Here is a 25,103-nt window from a genome sequence, read left to right as displayed (position 1 = left end):
GATTAATAAAGGGACTAAGCCAAAAAGAAAATGAATGAATGAATTTTATTGTATTTTATTTTAATTTGTTTTGTTTTGTTTTTTTTTTTATTTTTATTTAAAATAATTTTTTTAAAAAAATATTGTGTTGTTTGGTTTTAATTTAAATCATTTTTATTTTAGTTTATTTAAATGTTTTTTTTTTTTTTTTTTGGTATTTTATTTTAGTCTAATCTGATTCAATGATTAATGATAAGCTAAAAGTGCTCCTTTCAGACCTGGAAATTGCCTGAATGGATTCAATAATGGTAAAACAACTGTTTAACTCGAGGGAAGCTGTAAAATGAGCCTTTTTCAAAAAAAAAATTGTCTTATTGAGTTCTTGTATTCAGGAATAGTATGTTTCTAACTTTCAGATTTAAAAAATAAGATATTACAATGAAGTACTTTTCAAAAAAAAAAAAAATCCTGATAATGTGCCATCAATGGCTCTTACGTTTGCATACCGCTATGTAAATGTCAACATCAGGCTAATTGTTATTCAATGGAAGTGTTTAGCATTTAAAGAGGCAGTTCAGCTACAAATAAAAATCACCAATGGGGTTGTTTTAGGCTTTCATTGCATTCACAAAACAGATTTTCCCAAAGGAACATTATTCAAACGAGTTTCTTTGAAACAAGGAAATACAGATGACTGACTTTTTGCACTGTCCCTTTAAAAATCAGGAGGTAACAGATATGGTGTATTTAAAAAAAGCGTACATTTTATTTTTGTACAAAATCATACCATCCATTTACACTTTACAATACAAAGTACAATCATATCAGTGTCATATACATTCAAAAAAACAATTACATGGCGAAATCTCTGAAGTTCCTGATGAAATAAAGGCACATGGCAGAAGTATTGCATGTCTGAGTGCTGGCTGACTGCTGTTGCGTTTGACCACACAACAGCTTAAATACTTGTAGTTCAAGAAAACATCACTTTGCACTTGTTCCCCGTTTTATTAATAAAAAAAACATGGCATTAATTATTCCTTTGGTCTCAAGCTCATTGGGTTGAAATGTCTGACCGATTACCTCTCCAAAGATGTTTAAAATACAAGTGACCATCAATTAACATTCGGTCGCACTATAAATTATTGCTTTTTTAGAGAGGCTAGCGTTAAAAAATACCTCCCAAATAGTACATACTCGTAAACAAATGTTCAGTACGCATCAGCTCAACCCCCAAATACAGGGCAAATACTGTTGAAATGGAAGGCACATGATGGTGTCCGCATGACAATCTGCGTTTGCACTGAAATGAATGAGCTCCTGCAAACAGTCTTTTCTCTTATGAGGGTGTTGAAGGTTCTCCAGGAACCAGCTCAGAGGCTGTCTTGGGTCAGTTTCAATTAAAGGGATAGTTCAAGAACATGAAAATTTCCTCACTGTTTACTTTCCCTTTAGTGTTTCCGATTGGTTATAGTTGAACACAACAGAAGCTACTTTAAGGTATGTTCAAAACCCGAATTGACCTCCATAATAGGAAAAACAATGCAATGGAAGTCAATGGTTTTGTAGAAAAATAAAGAGATATTTTGAGACATGTTTGATACCTGTAACCATTGACTTCCATAATAAGAATAACAAATGCAACGGAAGTCAATGGTTACAGTGACTTTTATAGTAGGAAAAAGTAATGGAAGTCAATTGTTACCAGTTTTGTAATAGCTCCAATTGGTTATGGTTGAACACAAAAGAAAATATTTTGAGGCATGTTCAAAACCTCAAACCATTGCCTTTCATTAGTAGGACAAATAAATGGAAGTCAATGGTTACAGGTTTTGTAATATTTCTAATTGGTTATGGTTGATCACAAAAAGAAGATATTTTGAAGAATGTTCGAAACCCTGTAACCATTGACTTCCACATTTGCAAAAAACAAATGGAAGTCAATGGTTACAGTGACTTATATAGTAAGACAAATAAATGTAAGTCAATGGTTACAGATTTTGCTTTGGTTCCAATTGGTTTTGGTTGATCACAAAAAGAAGATATTTTAAAGAATGTTTGAAACCTGTAACCATTGACTTCCACGTTTGGACAAACAAATAGAAGTCAATGGTTACAGACACTTCTATAGTAGGAAAATAAATGGAAGTTAATAGTTACAGGTTTTGTAATGGTTGCAATTGGTTATGGTCAAACACAAAAGAAGATATTATGAAGCATGTTTAAATGCTGTAACCACTGACTTCCATAGTAGGAAAAACAAATGACAGTCAATGGTTACAGTGACTTCTATAGTAAGAAAATTAAATGGAAGTCAATGGTTACAAGTTTTAGTGGTTCCAATTGGTTATGGTTGAACACAAAAGATGTTTTAAAGAATGTTTGAAACCTGTAACCCTTGACTTCCATAGTAAAAAAAAACAAAACAAATGGAAGTCAATGATAACAGGATTTGTAGTGGTTCCAACTGGTTATGGTGGAACAGAAAAGAAAATATTTTGAAGAATGCAACCATTTTGAAATCTGTAACCATTGACTTCCATAGTAGGAAAAACAAATCAGTCAATGGTTCAAAAGTCATTAACGTTTGGAACAAATAAAGGGTGATTAAATGGTGATTAAATTCTCATTTAGGCAAACTATCCCTTCAACGTGTAGCATCTTGGTTGGAATCTGACTCAACACAAACATTTGATTCATTCAGACCCTGGGGAGGTGCATTTTGAAATCGTCTTTTGCGATGCATTTTGCACTTCCTTTCCAGTTGAATCTGACAGGTCTGAGATCAGTCTTCCCAATCGGAGGCACTTGTTGAATGCAGGCCTCTCAGTGTGCGATGCAACAGCCAGATTCCTCATGTTTGTGCAGCAGCGACATGCGAGAGAATGTTTTAGAGCAGTTCTTGCACTGGTATTTCTTCACGTCTGAGTGGGTTTGCAGGTGGGCTCGGAGGTTCGATCGATCTGCGAATGCACGACTGCAGTGGGGGCAGGAAAACGGTTTCTCACCTAGTGAGCAAAGGGAAATCAAGTCAGTCCATGTGAAAAACATTAGCATTGGCTTCAACTTGCACAAAATGTATAAAAGTAAAGAAATTAAAGGGGTAGTTCACCAAAAAAATCTTGTTTCAAATTTAAATGAGATTCTCTCCTGTTAAAAGATGATATTTTGAAGAAACCTGGAAAATAAGATACTTTGAAGAATGCTGAAAACCTGTAACCATTGACTTCCATTGTTTTTCTAACAATGGAAGCCAATGGTTACAGGTTTTCAGCATTCTTCAAAGTATCTTCTTTCGTGTTTGACAGAAATAAGCAACTCACAAATGTTTCAGAACCACTTAAGGGTGAGTAAACACTCATTTTTGGGTGAACTATCCCCTTAATACATGTCATTTTCTCACCCGTGTGTGTTCTAATGTGTCCCTGCAGCAGCCAAGGCCTGGAGAAAGCTTTTCCACACATTTTACAAACGCACGGCAGCGTGTGTGTCCTTATGTGCATCTTTAGGGCTCCTAGACTCACGTATTCCTTCTCGCAGTACTTGCAGCTGAACGATTTCCGACTCTGTGCGTCGCAGTGCAGCTGTTTGTGCTTCATGAGTCCCGAATACGTGCTGTAGGACTTGTTACACAAACCGCACTGAAACTTCTCAGCGTCCGACAGCTTGGTGGATTGTATCCGCTCGTCTTCGTCACTCCTGGGGCTCTCCGAACCGCTGTGGTCCTTATTAGAGGATGTGTCAGAGAGAGATGAGGGGTATCCGGATATGGGGGACAGGTCGTGGGGAAGGGGTGACAGTGGCAGGTTGCTGGTAGTCCATACTGTTATGGGATTGTACGCCACCGGGCTTAACACTTCAGGCTGAGGTATAACAGGCACCGGGAGGGCTTTTAAGACATATGGAGAAATAAACACTGCAATTAAAAGAGAAATGCACTTGTGTTAGTTAAGTGTTTGGGTTACATACATATATTTTTAGATCTAAATGCATTAGCCATACTTTGACAGGTCACATTTAATCAAAATAGTCTTTTTATTTATTTTTTGTAACACTAAAAACTGACCTCTTCATGATTGTTAAGTAAAAGCATGAGTGATATAAGTGTTTTAAATTGATTGTTTCTTAATATAACTCTTTCTAATGTAACTAATGTAATGTAAAGATAATTAAAGGAGTAATTGGTTGTGCATGGGATTAATCTTCAGACATAAGTCTATATCTTTGGTCTAAGTGCTGTGTCTATATCTTAAGTCCCAGTCTACACAGCATCTATGGTCCGTGTTATTATAAGAATCTTTTATTTCAATTAATTAATTAATGTTTGCTATTTTCTAAAATGTTACAACAGAACTCAAACTGAGCTGAACAAAAAAAAAAAACTGCAATATTTTCTTATTAAAGGGTCAGTTCACCCAAAAATGAAAATTCTGCCCTTCATTTACTCACCCTTCACTTGTTCAAAACCTAATTGAGTTTCTATTTTCTGTTCGCACAAAAGGAGATATTCTGAAAAATGTTGCTAGCAGGCACCTTTTGACTTTGAAATGTTTCCTACTATGGAAGTCAATGGCTGCAAGCAACAAGCATTCTTCAAAATATCTTTATTTGTGTGAACAGAACAACAGAATTGGTTGTTAATCAGCTTGTTAATTAAAATAGTAGTTTAAGTTGATTATTTCCTAATATAACTTAATATAACTCTTTCGAATGTAACTAATGTAATGTAAAGATAATTAAAGGAGTAATTGGTGGTGCATAGGATTAATCTTCAGACATAAGTGTATATCTTTGGACCATGTGCTGTGTCTATATCTTTAGTCCAAGTGTTATAACTTTAACAATACTTTATTAAAAATCAATATTTGCTTTAATTAGTTTATTTTAAATTATTCTGGAATGTTACAACAGAACTCAAACTAAGCTGAACTGCAAAAAAAAAAAAAAAAAAAAAAAACTGCAATATTTTCTTATTAAAGGGTCAGTTCACCCAAAAATGAAAGTTCTGCCATTAATTGCTCACTCTTTACTTGTTCAAAACCTAGATAAGTTTCTTTTTTCTCTTGAACACTAAAGAAGATACTCTTAGAAATGTTGCTAGCTGCCAGCTATTAACTTTTAAAAAATCCTATTATGGCTGCAAGCAACCAGCATTCTTCAAAATATCTTCTTTGGTGTTTAGCAAAATCATAAATCTTTAAAATCACATGAGTAAGAGTAGATAATGAAGTTATTTTAATATTGTTGTGAACAATCCCTTTAACAAGCATCTCACTGGTTGTTCTGTTCACACAAATGAAGATATTTTGAAGAATGCTTGTTGCTTGCAGCCATTGACTTCCTTAGTAGGAAACATTTCAAGTCAGTAGGTGCCTGCTGGCAACATTTTTCAGAATATCTCCTTTTGTGCGAACAGAAAAAAAGAAACTTTATTAGGTTTTGAACAAGTGAAGGGTGAGTAAATTATGGCAGAATTTTCATTTTTGGGTAAACTGACCCTTTAATAAGAATATATTGCAGTTTTTTTGCAGTTCAGCTCAGTTTGAGTTCTGTTATAACATTTCAGAATCATTTAAAATAAACTAATAATTAAGACATTAAAAATAAATAATTAAGGCGAATAATAATTAATTAATTTAAATAAAAGATTGTTCAATTGATAACCAGCGTTTGTACCAAAGATGTAGATTTATATCAGAGGATTATTCCTATGCATTGCCAATTACTTGTTTAATTATCTTAGCATTACATTAGTTACATTACAAAGAGTTACATTAAGAAATAATCAATTTAAAACACTTATATCACTCATGCTTTTACTTAACAATCCTAAAGAAGTCAGGTTTTAGATTACAAAAATAAATAAAATAAAAAATTCAATAGGCACAAAGTCAATAGGTGCCTGCTAGCAACATTTTTCAGAATATTTCATTTTACGCGAACAGAAGAAAGAAACTCAATTAGGTTTTGAACAAGTGAAGGGTGAGTCAAGAAAGGGCAGAATTTGCATTTTTGGGTGAACTGACCCTTTAATAAGAAAATCTTGCAGTTTTTTGCAGTTCAGTCAAGTTTTGTTGTGTTTGTTACAATTCAAAATCATTTGACATAAACTAATTATGGCTAACATTAATTAATTAATTATAAAAGGATTGTTAAAATGATAACACTTGGACTAATGATATAGACTTATATCTGAAAATTAATCACATGCACTACCATTTACTTCTTTATTTATCTTTACATTGAGTTACATTTAGAAATAATCAATTTAAACCACTTATATAATATGCTTTTACTTAACAATCCTATAGAGATCAGGTTTTAGTACTATAAAAAATAAATAAAATAAAAAGACCATTTTGATTAACAAACATGGTTGTTCCGTTTTAAAAAGCATTCGGTATTAATGTACAACACAACTAAACAACCTCTTAGTAGCTAAATACAACTCTTAACTCTACCTAAGAGTTTTACCACACTTAAAAAAGTTAAACAAACTCAATCTTTTAAGTGTTATGCAGTTAAAATGACCAAATCCACAAAGTATTTTACCTGTTGGACTCTCCAGTTCACTATAATTCGGTTTCTTAGCGGCATTGAAATGCTTCTTTACTAGGAATGAACGAGGCATGCTGAAGTACGTATAAAGTTGTCTGGCAGATAAAAAATGGTCCTGTCTTGTCGTTTAGCAAGTCAAATCACTGTAATCCTCACTGCTCGTTCCAGCAGAGCCTCATCTTCCAGCGCTGATCTGCTCTAACACTCCGGCGCCTCGGTGCAAAATACAAGTAAATACTTCCAATCAGGTGCAAAGGGAGGGGATTGAGCTTGCATATTCAAGACCTCCGGGCCAATCAGAATGGAGGCGTGGTTTAAGGAGGCGGGGCCAAGAGGTCGAGGAAAGGAAGACAGGTGTTCACGCTCGGGATGCGTACTAAGGTGAAATAATGTTCAGACTTGTCACAGATGGTCAAAGCACACAGACTGTTGGAATGCGAATGTTCCTGATTGTCTGATGCAGGATTGCCCATCAAAACGATGATCCCTATAGGGAACTGATAGATATACACTGAAAAAAAATTCATTCGATTTACATTGGATTTTTTTTTTATGTAGCTGGGTGTGAACAATTTATATGACAAATGTAAACAAATTATGTTAAACATTATTTAATTAGTTTGTTTAATTTCAGCCCAAATAAATTGGTTACTACTAGTTACCTTAAAAATAGTAAATCCAATGAATAATGGATCATGGGTAGTCATGACATGTTTTTGGTTAATTGTAACTTATTAAACTAAGTTAATCATGTTCTAACTTAATTTTATAAGCTACGCAAGCTGGTTTAAGCCATTTAAAAATAAATTAGGTACAAATCAGCTTAAAAATTTGAGACAACCAGTATTGTTTTACAAGATAGATAGATAGATAGATAGATAGATAGATAGATAGATAGATAGATAGATAGATAGATAGATAGATAGATAGATAGATAGATAGATAGATAGATAGATAGATAGACTGGATTTATTAATTTCTTTAAAGTTACTGGTTGCAAACATTTTTTTTTTAGTTTAAACTAACAATGTTGAACATTATTAAAATGTATTTGTTTGTTCACATTCAGCCCAAATAAATTGTTTAAAACCAGTTACCCTAAAACAATTAGTAAATCCAATTAATATTTTTTTTTCAGAATAGATATAGACAGACAGCCGGATGGACAGACGGACAGACAGACAGACAGACAGACAGACAGACAGACAGACAGACAGACAGACAGATAGACAGACAGATAGATAGACAGATAGATAGATAGGTAGATAGATAGATAGATAGATAGATAGATAGATAGATAGATAGATAGATAGATAGATAGATAGATAGATAGATAGATAGATAGATAGATAGATAGATAGATAGATAGATAGATAGATAGATAGATAGATATTTGCAAGTGTGTTTTTAATAACTAATTTCATATCCATTTGGTTATGTGTTTAAAGTTAAAGTTGGTAGATATATTAAAATCCAAAGTAAGTAGTTTACTTTTAAATTACAGTTCACTAGCGTCCTCTTGTGTTCAAGCAACTAGAATTAGTTTTGCATGATTAATTGGTTATCTAGGACTTGTGGTCATGAGGTTAACCGGGTTTTGTGTAAATAATAAAAAGTCTGTATACAAACAGTAAATGTGTGTGAGAAGTAAATGCACACACAAATAAAATAGCAGCAGGACTTTCTGAAAATGTTAATGTTATTATTTTAAAATGTCTTAGGAAGATTGTAAGCGTGGTTAAGTTAAAATGGAAGGTTGACATGCAGAAGTAAGTACTTTTAAATTACAATTCTCTAGCGCCCTCGTGCGTTCAAGAAACCACAACTAGTTTTGCATGATTAATTAGTGATCTGGGACATGCGGTCATGAGGTTAATCAGGTTTTGTGTAAATAAGAAATATTCTTGTATACAAAGAGGAAATGCTTGTGAGAAGTAAATGCAAATAGAAATAAAATAGCTGCAAGACTTCCTGAAAATAATAATGCTATTTTTAAAAATGCATTAGTAAGATTGCTTGCATGCTTTTGGAGGCAATCAATAGGATACACCAGATCATATTTGTGAAGAACTGGCATTGTAACAAATTCGTTATCATTTATTTGAGCTGCATATCTCCATAGATTGCATGTGTTAAGTTATTATAACGCTGTCTTTAAACGTGTGTGCTGTTAAGTCACTACATTTTCATGCTGAGAGAAGCCATTAGCACCCCTAAATTGGGGTTTACATTGATAGTTCTAGAGACAATTCATAAGGAGAGCAGTTTTCATACTTAATTGAGAGCCGGTAGGTCGTAATGGCTCTGTTTACTTCATTCAAACAACTTGAGACCAATATGTTTGACACGAAAATGACTTCAAAGTGTATACAAAATATTATTTGGAAGAACCTCCTGTTCAAGGAGCATCAATAAGAGAAGGGAATAAAAGGTAGAATCAATAACCATCAAACAAAGATAAAGGATCACATAATTTCTGCGAATAAAGAGGAAGCACCTCTCAAAAGAGCCTCTTGTCTTGAGTAATTAAAACAGGCACACGCTAAGCAGATTTTCTTCCTCATCAGGGGAAAATTTTTAATTGTAAGCCAGATTTCTTATCTGCCAAAACTAATTACAGAAATGGAGGTAGTATCCTTTGTTCATGGTGCCGTAAAAGCAAGTGCATTCATTTCTCTGTTCTCAATGACGTGAATAAATTTGTCTGTGTTTCTGTCTGTGTGTGCATGTGTGTCACTATAAAGTGCTGCAAACTGCATTATAACACTGCATTTTGGCATCCCATGCTTGCTATTTGCTTTATTTGTTTGTGCATTGCATGTATTTGATTGTCAACTATAGATGTACACATGGATTGTTATGCTGCCAGATAAATATATAGATGAACAACAGAGCCTGGATCGTGTTTGCTGAGAGAGGGGAAATAAATGTGAGCGCAGCACAATCAGACTCCTTCACAACCTCTGGTTCAAGAGATCATAGAAACAGCTTTTTTAGATAAAGTGCATGGGAGAATACATGAATCCCAGTCTGATGACTCAATATGTTTTACATTAATGGAGACTGCATGAGCAGACCCTTTTACCCAAAGTGCTTTACAGTAGTTATTATCGAGACGGTCCCTCCAAAGGAACCTGAGGTTAAGTGCTTTGCTCAAAGGCACAATGTGATCGCTACTGATAACCCATTGTGAGAGACAAAATTGTAACCTTTTCATTATCAGACCTGATCTTTAACCGGTACACCATGTGTGCTGGAAATGAATAGAGAATCCATGTTGAAATAGATGTATGCTATGCTATAGGGAAGGGGTGTTAGTATGCTGTGTTGGTGACAAAATTCAGATTAATTATCCATTTTATAATTGGCATTTGCATGTCAAATGATGGACAACTCAAAAAAGAGAGAGATATGATAGGGAAAGGGTGTTAGTGGGCTACTCAGATGATAAAATTCAGACTAATTGTCTATTTTATCATTAGCATTTGCATGTCAACAATGGAAAAAGAGAGATATAGGCAAGTAAAGGGCTGTTAGAAGGCTATTAGATGAAAAAATTCTGACAAATTGTCTATTTTTGGCATTGGCATGCCAATGATGGACAACTCAAAAAAGAGATATAGGCAAGGGAAAGGGTGTTAGTAGGCTAGATGGCAAAATTCAGACTTGATATTCATTTTATCATTAGCATTTGCATGTCAAAGATGGACAACTAAATAGAAGAGATATAGGCAAGGGTGTTAGTAGGGTACTTAGATGACAACATTGGTTAGTCAACAACTAATTGTCTATTTTTGGCATTGGCATGCCAATGATGGACAACTCAAAAAATAGAGATATGAGCTAGGAAAACGGTGTTAGTTGGCTACTTAGATGGCAAAATTCAGATCAATTTTATCATTAGCATTTGCATGTCAATGATGGACAACCCAAAAAAGAGATTTGGCAAGGAAAAGAGTGTTAGTAGGCTACTTAGATGGCAAAACTCAGACTAAAAAAATTAGACAACTCAAAAAAGAGATATATATGAAAGGAAAAGGCTGTAAGTAGGTTAATTGAATGACAATATTCAGATTAATTATGCGTTTTATCATTAGCATTTGCATGTCAATGATGGACAACTCAAAAAAGAGAGAGATATGATAGGGAAAGGGTGTTAGTGGGCTACTCAGATGATAAAATTCAGACTAATTGTCTATTTTATCATTAGCATTTGCATGTCAACAATGGAAAAAGAGAGATATAGGCAAGTAAAGGGCTGTTAGAAGGCTATTAGATGAAAAAATTCTGACGAATTGTCTATTTTTGGCATTGGCATGCCAATGATGGACAACTCAAAAAAGAGATATAGGCGAGGGAAAGGGTGTTAGTAGGCTAGATGGCAAAATTCAGACTTGATATTCATTTTATCATTAGCATTTGCATGTCAAAGATGGACAACTAAATAGAAGAGATATAGGCAAGGGTGTTAGTAGGGTACTTAGATGACAACATTGGTTAGTCAACAACTAATTGTCTATTTTTGGCATTGGCATGTCAATGATGGACAACTCAAAAAATAGAGATATGAGCTTGGAAAACTGTGTTAGTTGGCTACTTAGATGGCAAAATTCAGATCAATTTTATCATTAGCATTTGCATGTCAATGATGGACAACCCAAAAAAGAGATATAGGCAATGGAAATGGTGTTAGTAGGCTACTTAGATGGCAAAACTCAGACTAAAAAAATTAGACAACTCAAAAAAGAGATATATATGAAAGGAAAAGGCTGTAAGTAGGTTAATTGAATGACAATATTCAGATTAATTATCCGTTTTATCATTAGCATTTGCATATTAATGATGGACAACTCAATAAAGAGAGATATAGACCAGGAAAAGAGTGTTAGTAGGCTACTTAGATGGCAAAATTCAGACTAATTATCAATTTTATCATTAGCATTTGCATGTCAATGATGAACAGCTAAATAAAAGAGATATATGCAAGGAAAAGCGGTGTTAGTATCAAATCAAATCACTTTTATTGTCACATCACCAGCAGTATGTGTGCTATGATGAGTGAAAAGCTTAGGTGCTGGCTCCAGACAAAATACAGACAGTGCAAATAAAATGACAGTGCAAAATACAGACAGTGCGCATACAACGACAGCGCAAATACAACGACAGTGCAAAATACAACAGCATACTCCTAAAAAAAAAAAAAAAAAAAAAAAAAACGATTGACAGGGATATGAACAATGAATAAGTGTCCACATAGTTGTGGGCAGTATTGTTTCAAGTATGGCTTGATTAGAGTGCAGTGCATGCTACACAGTGCATGCTGAATTTTGACATCTGGGCTACTTAGATGACAAAATTTAGACTAAATATCAATTTTATAATTAGCATTTGCATATTAATGATGGACAACTCAAAAGAGAGATATAGACCAGGAAAAGGGTGTTAGCAGGCTTAGATGACAAAATTCAGACTTGATATCCATTTTATCAGAAGCATTTGCATGTCAATGATGCACTAAAAATAAAGAGATATAGGCAAAGAAACGGGTGTTAATAGGCTACTCAGATAACAAAATTCACACTATTTGTATATTTTTGGCATTGGCATGTCAATGGACAACTCAAAAAATAGAGATATGGGCAAGGGAAATGGTGTTAGTTGGCTACATAGGTGACAAAATACAGATTTATTATCCATTATATCCTTAGCATTTGCATATCAATGATGGACAACTAAAAAAAAGAGAGATATATAGGCAAGGGAAAGGGTGTTAGTAGGATACTTAGATGACAACATTCAAACTAAATATCAATTTTATTTTGAGCATTTGCATATCAAAGAGGGACACCTCAAAAAAGAGAGATACAGGCAAGGGAACGGGAGTTAGAAGGCTACTTAGATGACAAAATTTAGACTAATTGCCTATTTTTGGCATTGGCATGTCATTGATGGAAAACTCTAAAAAGAGAGATATATGCAAGGGAAAGGGTGTTAGGCTACTTAGGTGGCAAATGTCAGACTAAATGTCCATTTTATCATTAGCGTTTGCATTTCAATGACGGACAACTTAAATATAGGCAAGGAAAAGGTGTTAGTAGGCTACTTAGATGATAAAATTCAGATTAATTATGCATTTTATCATTAAAATGTGCATGTCAGTAATAGACAACTCAAAAAAGAGAGATATGATAGGGAAGGGGTGTAAGTGGGCTACTTAGAAGACAAAATTCAGACTTATGTCTATTTTTGCCATTGGCACTTACCTGTCAATGATGGACAATTAAAAAAAGAAAGATATAGGCAAGGGAAAGGGTGTTAGTTGGCTACTAAGATTGCAAAATACAGACTAAATGTCCATTTTATCATTAGCATTTGCATGTCATTGACGAACTTAAATATAGGCAAGGAAAAGGTGTTAGGCTACTTGGCAAAATTCTGACTATAAAAATTCAGACAACTCAAAAAAGAGAGATAGATTGTTAGTAGGCTACTTATTTTATCATTTGCATTTCAGTAATGGACAACTCAAAAAAAGAGAGACATAGGCAAGGGAAAGAGTGTTAGTAGTCTACTATGACGGCAAAATTCAGACTTAATGTCAATTTTATTATCAGCATTTGCATGTGAAGGATGGACAACTAAGAGGCAGCGTATATAAAACATAGTAGATCTAGCTGCTTGTATCATTGACTACTACGCAACGCAGGTAAAACTGTGCAATGACTACGGGTCTTTTCTGCACTTAACTAGCATCACTCAGAGCACGTGCACTGTTAAAGCTACATTAATGTGTTGTATAGAAACATAATTGGTTATGTAAAGCTTTGTAGGGAATGTTCTCGCGCAGCCCGTGGGTTCTCCTGCCTCCTTCACCATATAATACCGCATTGAGTATCACGCACATGATGGAGCCTTAAAGTGCCACCCTCTTGCGCTTTAGTGCTCCTCGTTTTTTATCCGTTTTACTTTACCTCATGAATATCCTGGCAATATATTCAGACTATTACTGACTGATGTTTAGCGTTGGTGAACAATGAAGGAATGAAGCGATCGAGAAGAGACAGGCGTAAAAAAGCGCTTGTGATTAGCATAGGCACGCTCGGTTCATTCAGCGAGTCGGTTCGTTCGAACGATTCGCTTTGAATGAGCCGGTTTAAAAAAACAACAACATTAGTTTGAGTCATCGCTCACAGGAGTTTGCAGAGCTGCGTGGGTATTTATGTTTAATTTCATTTATAGAACGATACATTTTGAGATTTTGAGGTCATATTTTGGGTTTGTTTATGATGTGTATAAGATACTGCATTGTGTTAGACCAGCTGTATTGCATTAGCTGCAGCTACAGAAACTGTTCTAGACAACAGATTAGATTTTTTCCTTTATGTTTTATGTAATCAACTACATTATGAGCATTCAATATTGTACATGATGTATAGTCAATAGTAAGACAAGTAGTCAAAATATTGCAATATTACTATTAATATTCATACTATTTCTGCAGTGATGGAAAAAGTACTGAAAAAGTATACTCAAGTAAAAGTACTATTAATTACCCAAAAATGTAATCAAAGTAAAAAAAAAAGCTGTTGTAAATACTCAAAGTATGAGTAAAAAGTAGCCCTTTTAAAAGTACTTAAGATTAGTATTACGCTGTGAAAGGCTGATGCATTTACTTGTAGTCTGTGCATGTGTGTGAAAACGAAACATTCTGTAGTGCATTTAGTTACTGCAGACGGTTTGCTGTAGGCATAGGCCTGTATAAGATTCTGACGATATGATAACCTTGGATAAAAATATCACGGTTTAGCAGTATTGTGATTACGACTCTAAAATATATTCTTTTTAAATGTCTGGGTAAAAACAAAAACAAAAATCCCTTTTAAACACAATATATTTTATTTTAAGAAACATTTAAAAATATTTTAGAGTAGTAAACATTTCAGGCTAAATAATTCAAATGAATTATTAACTTCTGCTTCTTCATTCATGTCAAAAACAGATTTTACAAATGTTTATAATTTAAAATGCCATCTTTGGATATTTTTTCAGCTGGAGATACTGTTGTCCTAAAAACCAAAAATCTTGCACATACCTTAGGAACGGTATTGCAAAACGGTATTGACCTTTTCAAACCGCTGAAAAATGTCTTGGGGTTGTACAGTATGATGCAATTTACTTTCTATGTGCGATTTGATTAGACAGAATCACAGAACTGATTTTTCTACTAAGACAATCAACATAGACAAGAAAAAATAAAGTAGTGACTGCAGATTAAAGAAAAAAAGTGGAGTAAAAGTACTGACAGCATTAAAAATGTATTCAAAGGAAAATAAAAGTACACATTTTTAAACTACCCTACAATACCTGAGGAAAACTTCTCAATTACAGTACTTTCAGTATCTGTAATTAGTTAATTTACACCACTGCATTACTGTAATATGCAGCAGCCTATGTTTTTGTAAGGAATTGTAATTAAGTTGGGTTTTACAGCTGAAAAAAAAACTAGGCCTACAAGTATCCCGTTTACCTGAATTCACCCTATACAGGCACTGCATGCACTCTGCATGGGCACTCAATAGTCCATTGATTTTTGGGGTGATAAATGAACCGTATGTAATTTCAATAGTGCCTCTAATTTATTGACCAATATGAGAGCTTGTTTGTTCCACACTCTTTAAACATGTTTACTGGCATCAGTGGTTCTTTGAATAACCTTTAATATCCACAGAACCCTCACATTCAGCAAAGTTTAAATATATTTGAGATTATTAAACAGTTTTTTTAAGATGCTAAACTTTTCAGGACACTAACAATGGTTCTTTGTGGCATCATTGCTGAAAGCTCCTTTATAGAAACTATTTTTAATAATGTATGAAAAAGGACATGGAATTTTCTTTTTTTTATAGCACTAAACCTTTTTCATAATGACTTTATATCTTAACTGTATGTTTTTTTTTTGCTTAGGGTTATAATTGTAAAAAGCATATAGCCAGGGTGCGAATTACAGGGGGGTTTGAGGGGGACTGACCCCCCTAATTATTGCTTGATTCCCTCTGAAGGATTGAAAACAACATGTATGGTATAGTCAGAAATAGTTTGCTCTGACCTGCAACTTAAATACTAATATTGCTAATTAAATAATAGATAATATAAATATACATTTGACCACCCCTATGGATTATACCATTGTGAATGCAATTAATCTAAGCCGACAGACATGGTAAGTGTTCACTAAACACTTTACTTGTAAAGAAAAAGTAAAGTAATATTAGATGCATAGTTTGATTTACAGTAACCTCTGAAATGGCTAATCACAGGATATTGTAGGTCAGATTGCACAAACTATCCCACAAAACGCTGCAAAATTTAATATGTTGCATTAATAAAATGGATGTCATGTAATTAGATTTACTGAACACAAATTAACATTACATAACCTTTTTCATGATGACTTTATATTTCAAGAGCAAGTTTTTTTGTTTGTTTAGGGTTATAATTGTGAAAAGCATATAGCTACTGAATAGACCTATAGCCTGGTGCGATTTACAGGGGGGCTGAGGGGGACTGACCCCCCTAATAAATACTTGATCTACCCTGAACGACGTGAAAACAACATGTATGGGTTGTCAGTCCTCTAAATAGTGAGAAATAGTTTGAACTTCAATACTAATATTACTAATTAAACAATAGATAATATAAATATACATTTGACCACCCCTATAATGGATTACACCACTGTGAATACAATTAATCTAAGCCGATAGACATGGTAAGTGTTCACAAAACACATTTCTTGTAAAATAGGTGTATAGCCTAAAAGGTAAAGTAAAATTAAATGCATAGTTTGACCTACAGTAACCTTTGAAATGGCTAATCACAGGATATTGTAGGTCAGATTGCACAAACTATCCCACAAAACACTGCAAAATTTAATATGTTGCATTAATAAAATAGATGTCATTTAATTTGATTCACTGAAGCATGTATTACACAAAATAACATTACATAACCTATTTTCGTAATGACTATCTTTTAACTGCAATTTTTTTTTTGTTCAGGGTTATAATTGTGAAAAAGCATATAGCTACCCAATAGGCCTATTTCCATGGTGCGAATTACAGGGGGGTTTGAGGGGACAGACTCCCCTAATTAATGCTTGATCACCATTGAAGGACAAGAAAACAATATGTATGAGTGATCGGTCATCTAAATCGTAAATACTTACTCTTACACTTAAATTGTCTTAAATACTAATATTGCTAATTAAGTAATAGATTATATAAAAATACATTTGATCACCCCTATAATGGATTATACCATTGTAAATGCAATTAATCTAAGCCGATAGACATGGTAAGTGTTCACAAAACACCTTTCTTGTAAATTAGATGTATAGCCTAAAAGTAAAGTAAAATCAGATGCATAGTTTGTATACATTGATCTACATTAACCTCTTAAATGGCTAATCACGTGATATGTAGGTCTGAATACACAAGACATCTCACAAAACACTGGAAATTTGAATGTTGCATTAATAAAAAAGATATTATTTAATTCAGTGGTCACTAAACCTGTTCCTGGAGGGCCGGTGTCCTGCAGATTTTAGCTCCAACCCTAATCAAACACACCTGAACAAGCTAATCAAGGTCTTACTAGGTCTACTTGAAACACCCAGGCAGGTGTGTTGAGGCAAGTTGGAACTAAATCCTGCAGGGACACCGGCCTTCCAGAACCGAGATTGGTGACCCCTGATTTAATTACATTCACCGAAGCATGTACACAAAATAACATTACATAACCTTTTTTCTTTATGACTTTATGTTTTAACTGCAAGGTTTTTTTTTTTGTTTAGGGTTATATTGTTAAAAGAATATAGCTACCGAATAGACCTATAGCTAGGGTACGAATTACAGTGGGATTTGAAGGGGACCGACTCCCCTTATTAATGCTTGATCACCCCTCAAGGATGCGAAAACAACATGTATGTATAGAGGTGGGTCCTCGAAATAGAAAGAAATTGTTTGCTCTGATCTGCAACTTAAGAACTAATCTGCTAATTAAGTAATAGATAATATAAATATACATTTGACCACCCCTATAATGGATTATACCATTGGGAATGCAATTATTCTAAGCCGATACATGGTAAGTGTTCACAAAACACTTTACTTGTAAAATAGGTGTATAGTCTAAAATAAAGTAAAATTAGATGCATAGTTTGACCTACAGTAACCTCTGAAATGGCTAATCACAGGATATTATAGGTCAGAATACATAAGCTATCCCACGAAATACTGCAAAATTAAATATGTTGCATTAATAAAATAGATGTCATTTAATTTGGTTCACCGAATCACTGATTATACAATAACATTACTGAAAATTCAGTTAATATAATATCAATATATAATTTGCATCCTGCCTATACTCAATTTTATTAGGGGGAAAAATCAGAATTGTGTGTTGTTAACATTTAACTTTTGTTGTAGAAAATTGTACTGTTGTAGAAAATAAGCTTTCATATTTAACAGACTGCATGAAAACAACAGCAACATAAAAAAAATTAAATGAACCATCGTTAATTGATGACGTTAATTTACAAAAACAGCAAAGACGAGCGACAACCAAAAATTCCAAAGATAGGTGAAATTCTAATTAAAAAGAAAACAAAACAAAAACAAATGGAAGACATTCGCAACATTCCAAAACAGATTTATAATAGCTTACAGTAGACAGAGCTTTTACATTTTTTACAGCTTTGAAAGACTTCGTTAACAGAATAAGTTTGTTGACAAAAAAATCTGTATAAAGGAGGGGATTTTGAAAGTCTACATTTGTGGATAAAGAATATACCATTTAAAGTAATAAAATTGTACATTTTCAAAATAACAAAACAATTTATATTGCATTCAATGTTATCAGCATATTACTTTAGCAGAATAATCAGAAAAAGTCTTTCCAAAATCTGGCAATGAAAAAATAAGTGACATAAGGATTCCTCACTGTTTTTACAAAATGAACATTCTTTCTCAATATCTGAACATTTGGAAAGTAACACGTTGGTTGGGTATATTTTATGTAAAATCTTTAAAATAATTTATCTTTAAATGAAATGCAAATTTTGTATGGTAGCAGCCATGCTTTCCTCCAATTAACCTCCCATAGTAAACAATTCCGATAAAATTTCCCTCTTGGAATAACTAATAAATAATTTTTATTAATAAATTCTTGCCTTATGTCTTTGTAAGTACATTTTTGCCAAATATATTTTTACCATTTTTCAGGAAATTACATTCTTTATTTTCTATCTTATAATAGGTCAAATGACTGCACATTAAATTAACGAGTCCCAAAAGAGTCCCAAAGAGATAGCTTAAATCACTGTCGAAAATTTGACTTAAAAATAAAATTATTATTAATAAAAATAATTATATATATATATATATATATATATATATATATATATATATATATATATATATATATATATATATATATATATATATATATATATATAAATGATTCATTTGAATAGATCCTTAAAGATGAATCAAACAAATAACTTCCATATACCAACCTATGTTCCAAACATTTCTCCAAATATAAACTCTTTCCTTCAACAGTAATTAGTTCGGTATTCCAACTTTTCATTCTGTGAGGAGAAAAATTATGCACAAAGCAAAGTTTCCAAGCCAAGAGTGCTTGCTCATAAAGTTTAGATAATTTTACTGGTAATTTAGATGGTGAAAAATTGCAAATCAAAAGAAACTTGAGACCACACACCTTCTTAAAGATAGATGGAATAAAAAATCTGGATCAATTGCACATTTTTTCATCCAATTTAAATATATTGTTCATAACTATATAATTTAATATCTCAAAACCTCCACTGGATTTCTCCGATCACCCAATACTGAACTTTCGAGCTGGTGGTGTTTGTTTTTCCAACAAAAAATTACTAATAATTTAATCATTTCTTTACCCACATAATCAGGAGCTAATAAAGAGAGGCCTGGGAAAATAAATCTGGACAAGCCATTTAGTTTTGTTTATAAAATTCTACCTAAAAAGGAAAGATCCCTTCTATCATCTGATGATCTGAAGCTGTATGAGGTCACTTGTGTTGCATAGGCTGCTACTCGTTATTTGAAATGTTTGTTTCAGCAGACTGCATACTACTAAAATAACGACAAAAGCAGTGAATATACACTATATACTGCGCAGTATGCAGTGCAGTGCGTGTCATTTTCGAACAAATCCGAAGTTCTCCCACACGCGAGTCATACGGCGTAGGTTAAAAGCGCGTTCCGAATCGGCTCGATCGAATCACTTAAAAGAGCCGGTCCAAAGAACACGGCTCGTTCGCGAATCGGACGTCGCTACTTGTGGTTTTCAGCCGGTCATTATTATTGCTCAGGATGCCTAGCGACAGCAGGAGATCTGTAGATGGAAAGCTGCATGGCTCAGATTGCGGAGGATGCTGGAGAACAAGACGACAGATGCGTCTCGAGTGCTGTGGGAATATAAACTAAGAGCAAGTTTAAAAGACTCGCTTTGGAGGATTTCGCCAAGCGGGTTGCGGATGGAGACTGTGCATTAGTGGTCGTTATGATCTGGAGGCTGCTCACTCGTTTCCCCATAGGCAGTGATGACAAATGCAAGAGGGATGGAAGAATTATGAACTTGAAGGAGCGGAAGGAATCGCAAATCACCACCTGTTAGTTGAATAAGGTAAGGATTTATAACTTACTAGTTGCTGGGATTTCCATGTGATGCAGTGTGTAATAGATGCACATATTCTAATTTACCCTTAATTTCATTTATAATTTGAAAGACATTCAGTGTTTCCAACCAAATCAGTTCTAAGAGATCTAATTATGGTGTGGAGGACCACTGGGGAGTTAAATCCCTCCTGAATTTCACAGACCACCCATCCAATTGATCTGAAAAGGGCTTTGTTTCTTAAACTTGCGAGCATAAATGAGTGTATGAAGGCTTTGATGCTGCATTACAGATGCTGGAGCCATATGCACATTTTGCTGTGTCAGATCTTCCATTCATATCAGGTGCATTAAAAGCATACCTACTTGTCCTCATGCTAAACATTGCCCATCAAACTGTTCTTCAGCTGGCAGCCCTTCAAAGACGAGTCTTTAGGGACGCCCATCATTTTTAATTAAGGGTTTGGATGCCCTCAAGCACCCAATTTGTCCTCAGTTTAATGTGATTGAACATTTGATTTAAATAAACATGTAAATACGATGTTGCTTGTTAGCAATTTGGCACACACACACACGTTTCCTGCTTTGATACAATATGCCTTAAGCACAAGACGCAAAACTGACTTAGCACCACAAGTGTCCAAGTGTCAGACGGTCAGCTGTTGTCTTTTTGGTTGGAGCCCATCTGTGACTGTATTGCATGTGGGACTTCATACATCCGTATTCATTATACCAGAAATGCATTTCTCCTGCTCTGCTGGGCAACTAACTAGAAGGGAGAGCTTTGTGCATTCTTCAACGTGAACAAGCCAGCATTATCATAATGTTTTGCCAGCGTGATCTATGACAGATTGCTCATTACGCACACACACTCTATAGTGCCTCATTAACACGAAACGCTGTTTAAATATAGTGAAAATGCTTCACCGTGCTGAAGGAGGAGGGAATGTGTGATGTGCAATGTTGACTCAACCTGAATGTGACCTGCAGACAGCTGGTGAATGTCTTATAGCTTTCCCTTATCTAAAAAGATGTCTTTTTTTAAGGCTGACTTGTGTTTTATGGCTAGATGTAGTGCTTTTAAGCAACAAACAAAAATAAAAAACTCTTATATATTGATCAAGCCACCCAGAAAAATATACGCAGGTAGAAAAATTGGGAGCTGAGTATTTGTCAATAAGAGGGATTACAACACAAAATATATATACCATTTTGAGGGATGTAAACAAAAACAATGGTCGCAACGTGTTTCCTGTGTTACATTTTTAATTTCTGTAGCTTCCGAGCCACATATTGATAAATAATGTTATGATAGCGGTTTTAACCTTAAGTTATGATTAAATTGGCTTTTGTTACAGTTATGAAATTGTTTGATAACAAGCAGGAAATGTTCATGGGCCTATGACATCACCACATTGAAATGGTCTATATATATATATATATATGTGTATATATATATATATATATATATATATATATATATATATATATATATATATATATATATATATATATATATATATATATATATAATATGTCTATATATATGAGTGTGTGTGTGTGTATATATATATATATATATATATATATATATATATATATATATATATATATTAAGGGTGTCATGATCCTCCAAATCCTCGATTCGATTACATTTTCGATTCTGAAGGCACGATTCGATTCGATTTTCGATTATGAATAATTAATTAACGACCAATTAATTATTTGTAGCCTACCGTTTAAACTACCTGACCTGTATGGTCTTTGTTTTACCCATAAACTAATCATACAGTAAATGAATAAAGGCAAGATACACACATAATTACCACCTGTCAATCACTTTTTCTGCGGGACTCATGAATAGGCAGTGATCTGTGTCGTTATAATGGCGTCATTAAAAAAGAGGCACAACCAACAGGAACCAGCCAACAGTATCTGAGGTGTTCACTAAAATGACTAAGTACAAGTGAGTGAAAGATTGAAGCAGTCCTCTGACTGCCTGGACCTGCTGTCTGGAGCGCATGGCTGTGTGTGCGTCTGTGTGGTCACGTGATGTGCATTTTCAGAGGTAGTGAGGAAGGAGGGCTGCTCAGAAATGCTACACGCCACTGTGGATGTCAAATCGTTGTCGTTCTAAAATGCCATTTAAAAACAAAGACCGTGTAAACAGGGCCTGAGTGTGTACTTTTCGCGAGCGGATTTGCAACGGGGGCGGCCGGAGGATCGCGATGCCGGTGTTGTCTATCGGACAAACCGTACGTAATACGTACATAGCAGAGCTTGCAAAACTGTGTTTTTTTTGTCGACAACACGAACGTTGTCAACATAACTCACTGGAAATGCAAAATGCTTCCACACCGGCGTCATTGAAAGAGGAGAGGGTTTAAGCTCTGTCGACGGGTCTCCTGCTTCTGCAGTTTAACAAGCACTTCAACAAGCCTGTTTTTTTCCTGCTTGGCAAGCCAAGCTGACGTGACATGGGGGCGTGGCAGCATCGACGATACTATTTTTTGATTCGATAACCGAAATTGAGCATAAATTTCGATAGATTTCGATTAAAAATTGAAATCGTGACACCCCTAATATATATTGGGAGATGTTGACCAATTTGGCATTGTACGATGTCTAATGTGAAACATCGTGATGTACGATGGCATCCTTGTCTTTGGCGGGGGGTGGGGATTGTTGTTAAATATCAATTAATCCATAACGTATTAATTAATTGTAGCCTACCGTTTTTACTACCTGACCCACATGGTCTTTGCTTTACCCATTACCAAACCATGAAAGTTACACACAAATTACCAGCTCTCAATCACTTTGTTTCTGCGGGACTCTGCCATGAATAGGCAGTGATCTGTGTCATTATAATGTCTTTTTTTCCACACCTGGTGGAGGAGACTTCATTTGGAATTCTCTGAAATTTGAATAACTTCCTTATTTTTTATTTTTATGAGAAAAATAATAATAAATGAAGATGCTAAGGCTCGACCGTTTTGGCCACATATGCGTCCGAAATTTTATCTAGGCGACCTTAAAATATATTTGGAAGCATTTGGGCGAGTGCATACGTTTTCACTGCAAAATCCTTTAGGAGACATTTATGCAGAATGCATCTTTGCACCTGAAAATGCCAAACGCAGCAACCAGGAACAGATAAACAGTTGTTATGTGAACTTGCTGAAGTAAAAAAAAGCCTGCAATGCTTGCCCCACCTTTGTGCTCTTCTTATTGGCCCACTGCTCTAGAACTGAACGCGAATGATTGGTTAATATCAGCTGTCAATCACTCAGTCAATGCCTTCTACCTTCAGATGACAGGAGCTACAACCGCGGGGTGATGGATCGAGATGCCGGCTCAGCATTGTGAAGTTTGTCAGCCATCGGTGATGGATGATGACATCGTCTATCGGCCCAACCCAAATATATATATATATATATATATATATATATATATATATATATATATATATATATATATATATATATATATATATATATATATATATTAGGCATGCACCAATCCCGATACTTGGATCAGATATCGGTACCGATCCAAATCTGATCTTGCGTGTGCGCTATATTTTGTGTAATTTATGAGCCAACAAAAGCCACAAAGGTAGCCTATTATAAGGCACTAGAAAGTTGTCATGTAGCCTACTATATACCAAATGTTCTGAAGCCATTTTATAGGTAAATGTGAAGTACAGATGAATATCCAAGTGGTTAAATAATGTTCAGTTCAGCGCTTCCCACCGCTGCGCCTGTCAATCATTCTTCATTCATTCACAATTCAAACTGCGCGTTGCGTTCATGACAACACAAAAAACTTTCTCCAAGACTATTTGTTCCTGTTAATATAAGTAATCGGTGGAGAAATGCATTTAGTTTAGCATTAAATGGATTCATTTTGACCTGCAACATGGAGTTCATTGCTGTTTCTAAATCGTGTTGCGCTGTGTCTGATAGACCAGCAGATCGCATTCGCAACACTGGAGCAGAGAGGGTTATTACCTGCTCCTCACACACAAAGTAGGTCTACCTGAAACTTTAAATAAGAAAATGCTCAGCAATACATTGGACAGATTCTAAACACACTCAATATAGAAAAAAAACTAATTTATTAACATGACCTATGCGAGTATATTTAAAATAGATTTGATTTCAGAGAAGATTGAGTTTATATTCCCGCAAGAGATTACTATTCATATATATTTAATGAACTTTTAAAATGTGTGTTGTTAGATTGCGTCATCTTTATTCTAGTTAAACACTTTTCATGCTAATTTTGTCATCATGAAAGTAGCCGTTTTATTCCCACCAGTGTTCTCGAACAGAATCCCCCCTGATACAGTGGCGCCCCCAGAAAATTTTCTTAGAGGTGGCCAAATGAGGCCACACCAAATCTTGGGTTGGCACACAAAAAATAATGAATTCAGTGTAATGTTCTATTATTGATTTTGGTAAATGAAACAATGTGGTTTTAATTCTTTACTCTTAAATATTGTGATTTATTTCTTGTGCAAACCAAATAAAAATCAATATTTAGTTTAAAGATACTTTTCAGGTCAGTTATTTTTCACATACTTTTATTGTACAGAATACATGCCATGTCTAAAATGAATGAAGATTAATGAATTAATTTATAAAACACATGAACAAACTGAACAAAAGGCATTACTATATGCACACACACTCACTAATAATATCATCATGTATCCATATTCCTTTTTTGAGCCACAATATTATTAAAACAATAACATTAATATTTATTGATGTACCTTTTTGCAAAATACATCCACAAAATCCCAGATTTCTGACCCTTGTGAGTCAACAAGCAAAACAA

The 25,103-nt window shown here is 34.3% G+C and overlaps 2 protein-coding genes across 7 annotated transcripts in view; one reads left to right on the top strand and one right to left on the bottom strand.

Moving 5' to 3' along the window:
- Positions 1-721: 721 nt before the first annotated feature.
- Positions 722-6,745, bottom strand: snai2 (snail family zinc finger 2). Of its 4 annotated transcripts, none has more exons than XR_012399114.1 (4): positions 6,532-6,745; positions 3,383-3,895; positions 2,547-2,987; positions 722-2,299 (listed from the first exon to the last, which is right to left on the bottom strand). XR_012399114.1 is itself a non-coding variant. In XM_009297590.5 (3 exons), the coding sequence occupies exons 1-3, from the start codon at positions 6,608-6,610 to the stop codon at positions 2,806-2,808; spliced, it is 747 nt and encodes a 248-aa protein (XP_009295865.1). In that variant the 5' UTR covers positions 6,611-6,745; the 3' UTR covers positions 722-2,805. The 4 variants fall into 4 exon arrangements, 2 of the variants coding, with proteins under 2 accessions (XP_009295865.1, NP_001008581.1); XR_012399115.1 differs by having other exon boundaries at positions 3,383-3,868; XM_009297590.5 differs by having other exon boundaries at positions 722-2,987; positions 3,383-3,868.
- A 13,158-nt stretch (positions 6,746-19,903) lies between these two features.
- Positions 19,904-25,103, top strand: part of sntg1 (syntrophin, gamma 1) — a 169,979-nt gene continuing 164,779 nt past the window's right edge. For all 3 annotated transcript variants that reach the window (XM_073941012.1, XM_002666692.8, XM_068217249.2), the window contains exon 1: positions 19,904-20,268. The gene's annotated coding sequence lies outside the window, so the exon portion shown is untranslated. The remainder of the gene's footprint in view (positions 20,269-25,103) is intronic.

The sequence above is a fragment of the Danio rerio genome, chromosome 24 (genome assembly GCF_049306965.1).
Source record: "Danio rerio strain Tuebingen ecotype United States chromosome 24, GRCz12tu, whole genome shotgun sequence".
In the NCBI taxonomy this organism is placed as follows: domain Eukaryota; kingdom Metazoa; phylum Chordata; class Actinopteri; order Cypriniformes; family Danionidae; genus Danio; species Danio rerio.
Note: the sequence above shows the minus strand (reverse complement) of the source record. Positions and strands in the feature narration are given on the sequence as shown.